General features: G+C 39.8%; 1 protein-coding gene across 1 annotated transcript in view; it reads left to right on the plus strand.

The window, feature by feature from the left end:
• reep5 (receptor accessory protein 5) overlaps nt 1-13,974 on the plus strand; it is a 40,100-nt gene extending 26,126 nt beyond the window's left edge. The window contains exons 3-5 of the mRNA XM_049604154.1: nt 1,477-1,615; nt 8,091-8,259; nt 13,661-13,974. Coding sequence (XP_049460111.1) covers nt 1,477-1,615; nt 8,091-8,259; nt 13,661-13,710 — 358 coding nt within the window. The 3' untranslated portion in view covers nt 13,711-13,974. The remainder of the gene's footprint in view (nt 1-1,476; nt 1,616-8,090; nt 8,260-13,660) is intronic.
• Nucleotides 13,975-14,473: the final 499 nt, after the last annotated feature.

Consider the following 14,473-nt stretch of genomic DNA (forward strand, 5'->3'; position numbering starts at 1 on the left):
GTAGTTCTATCTGTAAATTCAAAAAATGTTTAAACTTAGGGTAATTGATAAATATGAATTCTTGGTATGACCAAGTATATTAAGTTTTCTTGGGCAGCTTCTCCTGTAAATTTCCTAAGCCTATATCACATGATTTTCGTTGTAATTGATCTCTGTAACACTTTTTGTTTTTGTTTTCGTGTGATGTATCATATAAGCTACGGCTTCAGCCTACTGTACTGCTTTTCTGGAATGCATCTGTTTAATTAACTACTGAACCAAATAAAACTACTACTATTACTACAGAAAAGAACCCTTTATTGTCAGGTGAAAACTCATCTGTACAAAGTAATCAAAATTAATTCCAAATATAAGATATTGTTTGCAAAGGTTCTTGTATCATAGTCAACAAACTATTAAAAAGAAGTAAAAACCACTAAAACTTTGTTACAATAGGTAACACAGAGGGGAAAAGATGAAAATGTGTAAAAAGAAATGCTTGAAGAAAATAAATTATTGGTCATTTGACTGTAATGATGCATTTATAATTTATTGGGAGCTAATTTACAGAGGCTAGTTTTTCAGTGGCTATAGCTGGCATAGTAATTATTTACAATCATTATCTCATTGAGCCTAAAAATATTAAATGTTATCAATGATAGAACAAGAGTATAAGCATCAGTCACACTGATCTCCTGCTCCAGAGCACCTTAATGCTTAAGTTTCACTGTATGACACATAACTGACCTGCTGCCCTCAGGTGGCTGCAGAGATTTAAAGGAGCACTCCAATTAAACACATGAAGGTTTAATCGTCATGGATAGAACTACTCAGCCTGAGGAAACAGACATATAATGTCTTCTGTGGCTCTGGAAAGGTTTGGGGCCTTTCCCAAACCACCCCCTGCACCCTCTCCCTACCCACTTTCACTCTATTTCCACGCTCATGTGGAGGGTCCGCCACACTGAGTGCAGTACCTTAGAAGAGCCCTCTTGCTATGAGGCGACAGTGCTATCCACTGTAACACCATACCGCCCATTTTGCACAATGAATGAATATTGTATACTTTGAAAAGTATTGTATTTCACCTCTCCATCTGCTGGTGGGCCATCACAATAGGGGTATGCATGCATAATATGATGTTAATTTCCCCACAGAAGAGATTTGATGATCACTAAAATTAGGTGGGGAAAGTGGATATATCAATATTGGTATCAGCTATTGGCCAAATGAGTTATTACATATCGGCATATTGGATATCTGCAAAAAAAAAAAAAAAATCATGCATCCCTAATTGAAGTAGTCAAGACTGTTCTAGAAAGGCAGTGCAATATAAGGCTCCATGGGTGACAGAACAAGAGAAGAAAGGAAAGAGAGAATACTATGGAGTTTGTGTTCTCTTGAACACAGTCACCAGTTTCTTTTTCAAGAGTGAGAGTTAAGTTAACTTCATATATCAAAGTATTTATCTAACATGTTGATCCTTTCTCTCTCCAGGATTAAGGCCATTGAAAGTGCCACCAAAGATGATGATACTAAATGGCTTACCTACTGGGTGGTGTATGGAGTCTTCAGTGTGGCAGAGTTTTTTGCTGACATCTTCCTCTCTTGGTTCCCGTTCTACTATATCGGAAAGGTAATCCAGCTGGGGTCCGATGTGTTTGATTTTGTTTTAATCAATGTGTTGACAAATGTTCAGTAAAAAATATTCATAAAAGTAAAAAAGAGTTTAGTGTGCAACTTTCCCCTCTTGATTTTGGTATCTTACCTATGAGCCAGCACCGGGACTGCAACATTATGAGATTTTCACTTTACAATAACAGTCACAGAAAATGTCACAGTTTCATGGTTACAGTTTTTACAGCATAATTTCAATTTAAAAAGTGAACCTTTTAAAAGTGAACCGATTTGGGGAGAAATACCCATAAAAATGGCATGCTTTGGTTTAAAGTATCCTCATTTAATTGAATTCCAGCAGCTGCTTCTGTTCAAAATGCTAGTTTAGTGTTAGCATGACCCTGGCCAAACCGCACAGCCACCAAACAACAACGCCGAGGAATTGTCACAACTTTATGTCAATCAACAGGGCCGCTTCAGTGAGCAGCGTGAGGCAGGCCAGAGTCCTGCATGGGTCCATTTTTTTTAAAACCTGCACCCGCCCATACCCCTAAAGCTCAGTACCAGAACCAACCCGTTACCAGTCATTATGTCTAAGTCAAAGCCACACCCGACCCGCACCTGTGATTAAGCACACACAGGCTACAGTCACTTACATTAAGCTGGGTTCCCTGTTCTTGAATTACAAATCCAACAGAGGAGACATATCTTTCACTGGCAGCGCTCAGTGCCACGATGGCAAAAACATTCAATCACTGCCAGGTTAGGAAGCGTTTTAACATGCTCCGTCACTGCCATAAAACCTCAAAAGGATCCTCCTTGGTCGTTTTGAACTCGATGTTGGCTGCCACCTCATCCTCGGGCTGCAAAGTTTCATTGTGAAGTCCCCCATGCGGTGACAACAAGGTCAAAGGTTCAACTTGTGTCATTGACTTTCAAAATAAAAGGAATAGCGGCTTGATAATCGGGATTTAGATGTCAAATATTACCCATATACTGCACATCTTTTCATTTGTTTTGTTCTGAAAAATTAAAAAATATAGTTCTCACCCGCTGTCTGCCCACATGTGCGTGGGCATTGTGCTACCTTGTGTGTGTTTACATTTCACATTAAAATAAATCAATCAAGGCTTCCTGTTGTCCAAACCCTTCATGATCAACTGCGTTATCACTTGGGAAAACTCAATACACACACACACACACACACACACACACACACACACAGTGCAGCTGGCAGCAACCACACGCTGCAGAGACAGAGTCTGTGTAGCAGGTAAAATCACGCTTTGCCCTGCCTGTGTGAAGCAATGCATCCCTGCTCCACATATTTGCCCATTACACCATACACTCCTCATCTTATGCATTATTGGCTAATACATTTTTGATCTGTTAAATTATTTAAGCCAATTAACTAATAACTGATTTATAAATTACCTTTCCAGTCTTCTAGCCACTCAAAGCCCTGTAACGCTGCCTGTCACGTTCAACCATTCACACTAACATTCACACACTGATAGCCGAGGCTACTCAAATAAAGACACACCGATGACACAGCCATCGGGATCAGTTTTGGGTTAAGTATCACTTGATTTCTCCTCATATCATATTTCTGTCCATGCAGGTGTTCATTTAAATTAACATCCCCTGCATTAAACAAGTACCTTAGGGTTGCAGTGATATACCAGTTTCAAGGTATACCGTGATGCAACAGTTGCCAGATATCATACCGTGTACATTTGCTTATTTACAATACTGAAAAAAAATGCAACTGGAAGGAGAATCTCCCCTTTATTTTAGTTATTTTCAAAAGGGAGACTTTTTACACAAACTTCCACTAACAAAATGATTTCAAGTTTCAATTATAGTAACAAAATGTTTGTTGAACCAACAACAGCTCTTCTGTTTTCATTCCTTTGATGGTTGTTCTGACTGATAATATTAAAATCTCAAATTGTGCAAATCCTACATACTTTTGTATAGGTTTGTTTCGTTTGGTGGACCAACAAAAAAGAGCAAAATGTGAAGGCTGGTGGAGCTGCCAAATATGGGTGGATTCAAACAATGGACTCTGCCCACCATGAGCACAGCTTTTCACTACAGTGGGTGTGTGTGTTCTTCTCAGCAGAATAAACTAATCATATGTGGAGGGTGGAGCACAGTGCACTGATGATAAGGAGTGTCTGAGTACTGTGGACTCTGTAAGCAAATTCACCAGCAGCCAGTAGTACAGAGAAGGCCTGTGTTTGCTTCAGGGATCTCCAGTATGTGTGATAATCATCACAGGCAGGGAGAAAATGACACAGTGACAAAGAAGCTGCCTGAGAGATACATGTCCAGTCAGAGCATGGCAGCTTTTGTTGTGATATTTTAATGTTTTAATCTCATTAATTTACATATAATGTAATTTAATTTATAATGTGTAGCCACAGTCTCTGCAGGCTCCTGTGAACCAGCTGCTGGTCCACGACAGACACACTGTCAGACCCTACAGCTGTTACTGGATTGAAACAAAATATATCCATATAAATAAATTAATCAGTTTTGATCTTGGATCAATAATTTATGTGCACAAATTAATAGAACAGCATTTAACATATATTTGTGACATTTAACATACTTTATGGATGTCAAAGATAACACATGACTTAACAAACAAAAAAGAAGTATATTCATATCTCTCCAAAATATAAACCAAACTGCATTTAACGGGTGGTCTTAACAGTCACTTGTGTGCTGTGGCAGTTATATGTCACACAGTAGGCATCTGCTAACAGTGTTAATCATGAGTGATATACCATAGGCAACTGGACTTGCTTGCGTTTCTTGAAGACATTTCGCCTCTCATCCAAGATGCTACTTCAGTTCTAAATGACTGGTGCGGAACCGCAGGCTTTAAACTCTGTGTGGGTGTGGAGTCGTTGGGGTCACATGTGAGCTCATATTTTCAGAGTCGTAAAGGTCACAGTGTGATGTCCCAGTAAAAACCTCCTGAACAATGAATACTGAAAGAGCTCTAGCTTGGAGGAGTTTTAGCTGGTTACAATCTGCAATTCACAGCTAGACGCTACCAAATCCCCCTAAATCTTACACACTTTACTTTTAATATCCCTTAAACATGTAATAAAATGTTAACTATATTATCTCATGGTATATCCTGTTCATTCGTGTGCACAATTTTATTAGGGAGCACAAAGTAAGTAATTCAAGGGCAGAAATTAGTAATTCATGCAAATTGTATGCAAATAAGGTTATCACATGCCGGACTATGTGTTGTTGCAGAATCAGTCAAAAATACTTTATTGATCCCTGAGGAGAAGTTATGATTCATTACAGTCGCTCGGATGTAAAGAATAGAGAATTGTAAGAACTAAGAATAAGAATATGAAATATAAGTATGTACATATAAATTATTAAAATAAAATTAAATAGAAATAAAATGTGCATTATGCTACAGTGTTAACCGTCTGTAAGGATGTAAAAATATACACCTTGCTACATTACACAGTTTAAACTAGTATTTATATTCAGAAGTATAAAATATGTATTATGCTATTACGTTCACTGCAATATATACATTAATAGAGTTAAGACAAAAATAAGAAGGAAATAAAAGTTATGTGCATAATATGTTTAACAAATGTATACATTCAAGAGGTGTTCATGAGAATGAATAAGAATACTACAGAATATTGCAGCAGTTGAATTATTGGACGGTATTGCACAGTTAAGGCAGTGTTGCGAGGAATAACTGTACCTTAAGTAACTATTATACACTATTAAACCCTGCAATCTGATTGGTTGAGAGACAGTAAAACCGTGATGATATTGGAGTACAACATCACGGTTATTTCACTGTGTATGTATCACTCCGCCTCACAGCTGATTACAATCAACAATCAAATCAAAACTGGCGGTTAGTGTCAGTTAGGTCAGCAGTTGCGTTGTAGGCTAATTAATTCATCCACTGTCAAACAGCCAAAAATATGGATTTATTTCCTAAAATAAGTTTTGAATTGAACTATGAATGGTCATCAGAGGAAGATGAGGGAGAGGAGAAGCTGAATAAATCTGAGCACACATTCAGGTTTGTCAGTGTTTCATCAGCGGAGCTCAATGACTTGGAGAAAAGCAACATACTGTCAGATCAGAAGGCAGAGTCGGCTGTGCCTGTGAAGCCACAGTCCACCATGCAGTCACCACAGACTTATTTCACCGGCTGCACAATTAATGGAAACATGCAGATAAATGTGTATAAAGAGTAAGTGCCTGGCGCACCATGTCTGCGTTACATAGCAACGGTGACAGCGGAGTCCTGAGGGAACTATTTTTGTTGGCGGAAGACAAATAAAATGCTTAAATTATCTATTTTGTCCTCATTTTTCAACATTTCTTAATCAGCCTTGCTTATTTAACTGTTGAACTGTTGTATAAAAGCAATATCACACGAGAGGGAGTGATGTTGTACTGTGATATTGCGGCCTCGTGCCTACGACCGAATCACATCCGTGACGATATCACAGTACAACATCACTCCCTCTCGTGTGATATTGCTTAATTGCACAGTAGAAACCTGATAGATCATTATGATTTATAAATGCAGATAGGTGAATTAAGTCCAGGTGTTGGTCTGCTGACTCAGAGTGTCTGACACTCTGAGGGAGGAGTTGTACAGGTTGATGGCCCCAAGCAGGAATGACTTCCTGTGGCACTCTGTGGTGCATCTTGGTGAAATAAGTCTATCACTGAATGTGCTCCTGTGTTTGATTAGCACATTGTGGAGTGTGTGGGAGACACTGTCCAAGTTGACATGTATTTTAGACAGCATCCTCCTCTCTGACACTGCCACCAGAGAGTCCAGCTCCACCTCTATGACAGTACTGACTTGAAAATTAGTTTATTGAATCTGCTGGTGTCTGCTATCCTCAGCCTGCTGGCCCAGCAGCTCAGAGGCTGTAAGACATTTTGTCTGTTGATTGTAGATTATATAAGAATGTGACAGTTTTGGTTACCTTGAGATCACAAAGTAGCTTTTCTATGATGCATGGGGCATGTCACTTCACATGCTGCTATTTTATGCTATGACCTATTTAAGTGCTGGAAGTTGTTATTTATGTGACAATGCCTGAATGCAACACAGACTCCGCTCCAACTGAGTGTGCACACAGTGCCATGCTGCACTGCTGTGTGAGCAGTGTGTTTGTCTGTGCGTAACACCAGTCTTTTGATGGTTATTTACACACTGTCCATAACAATAACTATGTCAGGTAACAAACTGTGGTGGGCTCGGGTTGGGTTTGGTCAGGAAAATGTGGCCCGAACCGCACTCTAGCGTGCTCACCTGTGTGTGTGCGCACGTGTCTGTGTGCACATCAAGACGGAGCCCTCTCCTCTCCTCTTATATGCTTTACTCACAAGTGTGTGAATTGACCTGGATATGAAGTGTCCATAGCACCAAATAATATAACTAATAGTTTCTACAGAGCTAAGACGGAAAAAAATAATTAAATCAGCAGCGGCGGCCGCTGCTGGTTGTATATAGGGGAAACACTGCACAGTGAGCCACAAATTGATGCAGAAACACCCTTCAGTCAGTTTGCATATTGATATCTGTGCCCGCTCCACCACTCATTAGATCTGTCAGTTAAAAATACAGCAGGGAAGAAGTACAGTTTTACAGACTGTCTCACACCAACGTGGTTCTCTGACAGAACAGCTGTCATTATGCGCGACCATTACGCACGGCTGTGGCTATTAATAGTGCCCATGCCACTAATTCGTCACATGTAGCCCTACCTGCAAACCATCATGGCAATGATATTTCAATCTTCATTATAACACGTCAGACAGATTATTGATAATTAATTTATAGCTCTACAGCGGAAGTAACGTAAGCGTGCTGTCTAACAGAAATAAACATTTACGAGAAACTGCGCTGTATAGTTTACCGAATAATTTGCCTCAAGGCTTTTCAGTAATCCAATTATTCAAGTTACTTGAGGAATCGTTTCAGCCCTACTGCTCAGTGTCATCTCTTCTTTGATACAGACTGATTGAACACATGTAGGCATACTGGTAAACTGTCTGCTTATCTGTGTAGAGGAGAGATAACAACAAGTCATTATATTTCTGTGGACCTATGTGTACTTATATGTACTCATACTTACATTGCAGTAATGACAGATGACTAATTACCTTTGCACAGTTGAAACTTCTGAATCCTTTTCAGCTGTGGTTGCACCGCATGCAGTTAAACATGTTATTACATCATGGTAACGGCTACATTTAGAATAGAAAAATTGTAAGCTGTAGAAGTAGACTTCACAAAATACCTTCTTTTAGCAAAAGCTTCTGTGTAGTTGAGTTTCTTATGAAGTGGAGTAACTGACAGGTTTAAACTGAGACTTTGAGACCAGTTTCATCAGCACAGCCTGTAATGTGACTCTGATGTCTATGTCGTTCTGCTTTGATGAGAGAGCTTCTGTCTTCTTTCCCAGTGTGCCTTCTTGGTGTGGTGCATGGCTCCAACTCCCTCTAATGGATCAGTCCAGATTTACAACCGCATCATTCGACCATTCTTCCTCAAGAATGAAGCCAGGATTGATGACGCAGTGAAGAATCTCAAGGACAAAGCATCAGAAGCTGCTGACAAGTTCAAAGATGAGGGTGAGTCGGTCAACATGTTTGTGTATTGTTTACAGTAAATAGAGCCCGGAATTATAAGAAAAGTGAAAAAAAGCCAATAAGCAGTGGTGTAGTGGAGGGTATATGAGGTATGCCTGTCTCTTTTTCTGGCCATTTACAGTATACCCACCTATCAGCCCAAAAGCCATAGGAATATATAGGAGAGTCTACTCACTTCCTCCTCAGTAACCTACCTATTTACCAAGTAGTACACCCACCTCATCAACTACCACTACACCACTGCTGATATATTTATATCAGCCAATATTATTCAATTCAATTCAATTTTATTTATAAAGCCCAATATCACAAATCACAATTTGCCTCACAGGGCTTTACAGCATACGACATCCCTCTGTCCTTATGACCCTCACAGCGGATAAGGAAAAACTCCCCAAAAAAACCCCTTTAACGGGGGAAAAAAAACGGTAGAAACCTCAGGAAGAGCAACTGAGGAGGGATCCCTCTTCCAGGATGGACAGACGTGCAATAGATGTCGTACAGAACAGATCAGCATAACAAATTAACAGTAATCCACATGACGCAATGAGAGAGAGAGAGAGAGAGAGAGAGAGATGCAGGTAATGACAGTAGCTTACAACAACATTATTGAAAGTAATAATATTATAGTTATAGTTCTGGCTACTGCGGTACAATATGTTGAAAGTATGTATTAATATCTGGCAGTATACAAGTGTGACAATAGTCATATGTGTATAATAACAGTAGAAGTATGACTAATGACTAATGATGGCAGCAGCAGCAGGAGGCATCTGGCAGGACCACAGCAGGACCACGACAGCAGCACAACCACACACGTCACGCTGTCCAGGCACCTCTGCGATATGAGTTAATCTGAGAGACAGTGGAGCACAAAGGCTCCGGAGAAGAAGCCGAGTTAGTGACATCCAGAATGGCCGAGTTAGCAAGATGCAGTAATAGAATACGAGAGAGAGAGAGAGAGAGAGAGAGAGAGAGAGAGAGACTTAAGACTTAAGTCTTAAGTCTAGTCTTAAATGTGAAGACGGTGTCTGCCTCCCGGACCGTAACAGGAAGATGATTCCACAGGAGAGGAGCCTGATAGCTAAAGGCTCTGGCTCCTGATCTACTTTTGGAGACTTTAGGGACCACGAGTAACCCTGCGTTCTCAGAGCGCAGAGTTCTGGTGGGATAATAAGGCACTATGAGCTCTCTAAGATATGACGGAGCTTGACCATTTGGAGCTTTATAAGTTAACAGTAGGATTTTAAATTCAATTCTGGATTTTACAGGGAGCCAGTGCAGAGAAGCTAAAACAGGAGAAATATGATCTCGTTTCTTAGTTCCTGTTAGTACACGTGCTGCTGCATTCTTAATTAGCTGGAGAGTTTTTAAGGACTTACTAGAGCTACCTGATAATAGAGAGTTACAGTAATCCATCCTTGAGGTAACAAAAGCATGGTCAGGATAGGCCTAATTTTCGCAATATTACGCAGATGAAAAAATGCAGTCCGTGAGGTTTGTTTTAAATGAGAATTAAAAGACAAATCTTGATCACATATTACTCCGAGGTTTCTTACGGTAGTGCTAGAGGCCAGAGCAATGCCATCTAGAGAAACTATGTCATCAGATAAAGAGTCTCTGAGTTGTTTGGGACCAAGAACAATAACTTCAGTTTTGTCTGAATTTAACATCAGGAAATTGGTGCTCATCCAGGTTTTTATGTCTTTAAGGCAGTTATGGAGTTTAGTTAATTGATTACTTTCTTCTGGCTTCATCGATAAATACACATTTGTATCATCCGCATAACAATGGAAATTTATAGAGGATTTCTAATGATGTTACCTAAAGGAAGCATATATAGAGTAAATAGGATTGGTCCGAGCCCAGAACTCATGGAACTCCAAAACAAACTTTGGTACGTAAGGACGATTCATTATGAACGTGAACAAACTGAAAACGATCAGATAAATAAGATTTAAACCAGCTCAGTGCAGAACCTCCTAGGCCAATTAAGTGATCCAGTCTCTGCAGTAGAATTTGATGGTCAATTGTGTCAAACGCCGCACTAAGATCTAATAAAACAAGTACAGATTGTCTGAAGCAATCAGAAGGTCATTTGTAATTTTAACTAGTGCTGTCTCAGTGCTATGATGCACACTAAATCCTGACTGAAATTCCTCAAATAGATTATTATCATGGAGAAAATCACACAGCTGGTCTGCGACTACTTTCTCAAGGATCTTTGACATAAAGGGAAGATTAGATATTGGTCTATAGTTGGCTAACACCTCTGGATCCAGGGTGGGCTTTTTTAGTAGAGGTTTAATTACAGCTACCTTAAAAGACTGTGATACATAGCCTGTTAATAAGGATATATTGATCATATCTAATATATGAGTGTTAACTAAAGGAACAATGTCAGATTTTGATTACACAATACCATGAACTCTTTTGTGGCCAAAAGAGTTCATGGTAATGATTTTATCATGATATCTATAGTAAATTTGAAACTAATAATAATAGTAATAATACTATCAGTCAGTCATCTTTACGTTTCTTTACTGTGTGTTTTTGCCTTTGTTTGGCAAATGACTTCCACTCAAAATGCAAATATAGGAAGGTAAAGAGAGAGACTTTAATCATAACTGTAAAAAATCATGCAAAAAGAGCAGTTACACTTAATGGATAGTAAAAGGCAACCAGACAGCACTGGAGAAGGGAGACAAAGCAAGAATGGAAAGAAACAAAAATGATTTAGGAGATGCTGGAATATTTTCACAATATGATCATATGTGTATTATTAACATGATATCAAAATGTAATTTTTAAGTCTCACGTTTATTGTCAATACCAGTATATTGTGACACCACTAATTCTAATATTCCAGAGTAAACAAATCACTCAAATGTTGTCATTTGGCACAATTTTTTTTTTTTTTTTTAAAGATATTTTTTAGGGCATTTTTTGCCTTTAATTGATAGGATAGTGAAGTGTGAAGGGGGGGGGAGAGAGAGAGGGAGAGACATGCAGCAAAGGGCCACAGGCTGGAGTCGAACCCAGGCCGCTGCGGCATGGGGCACCTACTCTACCACTAAGCCACCGACGCCCCTCATTTGGCACAAAATTTAAGGAAACTTTATGTGAAAGATAACAAAAACAGTTAACAGTAAAACAGTAAAACAAAGAACACAGTGATGGCACTTTTGAGCTGCTATGAAGTCTCGTCTTTATGACTCCTTTGCATTTTTACACAGAACCAAACAACAGCGGCATTATGCTACTCCAGTGTGTGGTTTTAGACAGCATGCCGGCATCACGGAAGCAAAAGAGACGTGACAAACGTGAAATGTAACACAACAGCATTGGCTTCTAATGTGGCTTGTAACATCCGCACCAGCAGCACTTTATAAACAATAGTTCTGGACGATAGAACCACTATGTACAGTATATTGATTTATTTTCAAGCAAGATATTGATTTGGACAATACAGTTTATATTGATATAGGGTCAAGTTGCATTACATAAGGCATACCAGTGAGCATTTCTCCTCTCACACTCTCCACACAGCTCTGCCCCACCCACTCACTCACCAGTTCTCCAGCAACACTCAGAGAGACACAAAGCTGCTGCTGCTCTGTTTAATCTGTCTGTTAATTAGTCTACAGTGGCACATTGGTCTATATGTTGCACATGTTACACTAAATCAGTCTGTGAGATGAATGAATTGACTGCAGTAGCACATGTGTAGTACCCCTGCATGTGTGGGAGGCAGAGCTGCTTGATTGTGTCAGGTGAGCATTTGTTTGGTAGTGTGTGTGTGTGTGTGTGTGTGTGTGTGTGTGTGTGTGTGTGAGGTGGATCATAGCGCACCGCTGGTAGTTGTAGTCTATTGTGTGACAGACAATGCCTAGATCCAGGCGACAAATGTTTTTTAAAAAACAACAACACAGACGTTTCATATACAAGATGTATATAACACGGACAAAGTGTCTCTTACTCCTTCCCTCCCTTGGCCTCTCTGTTGATGCCATGTGCATAAATAAGATTAAAAGCCTCAATAAATAAAAATATTTAAATCATTTTCCAGCATCAGATTTATTTGAAATGCCAAGCAGAACCACTTTTTAACTCCCCCCCCACCCCCAACATAGATTTTTAATTGTTTCAAACTACAATGGATGTATATATTGTTCTGTTATTCTGTGATGATATACAGTATATTGTGTATGGCCATTGAGCCTGAAAATACAAAGGTGTGATTTTTTGTCCATATCACCCTAATAAACAATAACAATGGCATTAACATGTCATTAACTATCATTTACCATCCCTGTTTTATGGCGGCTGATCTTGTCCTCTGCTCGGAGGATAAAGAGCTCCTGGTCCTCATTGTTTTCCCAATTTGCAGACACTTTCAGCCGCTGTTCTTCTTTGTGAGTTAGCTGCTAACTGCTATCAGCTACTTTTTAAATCTCCAGTGGTGGGTCACATCCATAACATGTCGTCAAAACTTCACACCCATGCCACCCTGCCGGCTGTCCCTTTTATACAGACATAATTTCAGCGCTGTTACCTCTGATGCTGGCTTAAAGGCGAGACAGCTCTGTCCCCCCATTCCACAATCATACCTTTTACAAAGTACAGTGAGGTGTAACGGCATAACGGCATGGAATTCCTACCTAGAAGAGGCAGTGTAAAAAGGGCTAATGATACCAATTCCGTCAGGTTGGGCCTGTTTTAATGCATCTTATGGAACGTACGCGGAACAGACTCTGCGGAAGTCCGCACAGACTCAAAGCGGACGTACGCGCAGACTCAAAGCGGACGTCCGCGCAGACTCAAAGCGGACGTCCGCAAGCCCTGTGTGTACAAAGCTCAGATTTTACAACCACGCAGACTCTGCTCCGCCCACCAGTGACTGCTCGGCATGTATTTTTCACATCACGGGGATTTTTCACAGACATTTTTACAGGAAACTACAACGCGGAAGTGCGCTCGACTATGAAAGCCCGAATGACTGCGGACATTCCTCACAGAGTCTGCTCTGCTTGTAGTACGCCCGAGTATGTCAATGATAAAGTATCAGCGTAAGCCAATCAGAGGTGGCGATTGCATTCCGTACACAAGCACACAGAGAGAGAGAGAGAGAGAGAGAGAGAGAGGGAAAAAACACACGACTTGTCGACTCCTCCCGGGGGGTGTCAACTTGTGCCACTGACGTCGACATGTCGACAAATCGACTTTTCTGTTAATGCCCTAGCTTGTAATGTGAAACATAAACAGGAAGTGTTGAGTTTCACTGACTGTAGCTTAGCAATGAACAAAAATGAGGGTGTTTGTAGCTTTCTGACTCCAGATAACAAACAAGACATCTGATGTCTGTGTGTCACTTTGTCCACAGCCAAGAGAGCCACAGCAAACATCATCTTTGAGGAGAAGAAGAGCACTTAAGAAGGACACTTCCTGTCCACCGTGTCTCTCTGGAGCCCACTCTGTTCCAGAAGAAATGTTGCCTTGAAAATGTTTGTTTAAAAGAGTTCCTGTAATCTGATTCTTTAGCCAACCTGTATTAGATGTTACACATGTTACATGTTTCAATTAAAGCCATTTCCCAGGTCAGTTCACTTATTTAACTTTGCCTTCTGGAGGGCTGTGAGATGACTGTATGCTGGCCCTGATGTGCTTCTCGAACCAAATAAAAACAAACTTGCTGAAGTGGTTCTCTGATTTTCATACTTTCACTATATTGTGTGCATAAACTGAGAACTGTTATGTAAAGGGCAAACTGTATGCAGAATTGCTGAGAATAATATTGTGATAGACAAATTCTCTGTGTTTTTATGTTTTATAGGTAGATGAACTCTTTGATTCATAGACATTCTAAAGTTAATATTGTCATTACAGGATTGAAGGTACCCACAAGGAGAGCATTTCAGACTCTCAGAGCTGGGACTGACTGCACCTACAATTAAAAGCCATATTTAAAGATTATTTGTGGACTTTATTAAAAGTCATAACACATTAAATAGAACAACTGAGAATGTGCTGTGTGAAGACAAGTTATTAAAGAAAACCACAATGAACAGTGTTGTCCTTTAAATTAGTCCAGTTTTACATGTTTCTTAGTTGATGCAAAAGTGTTTTTCTAGGTGAGATATGATCATACAGAGCATCTACTTTGTAAAGATAAGATAAAGAAAACCACTTTAAACTG

This window comes from Epinephelus fuscoguttatus, linkage group LG18 (assembly GCF_011397635.1).
Source record: "Epinephelus fuscoguttatus linkage group LG18, E.fuscoguttatus.final_Chr_v1".
Classification (NCBI taxonomy): domain Eukaryota; kingdom Metazoa; phylum Chordata; class Actinopteri; order Perciformes; family Serranidae; genus Epinephelus; species Epinephelus fuscoguttatus.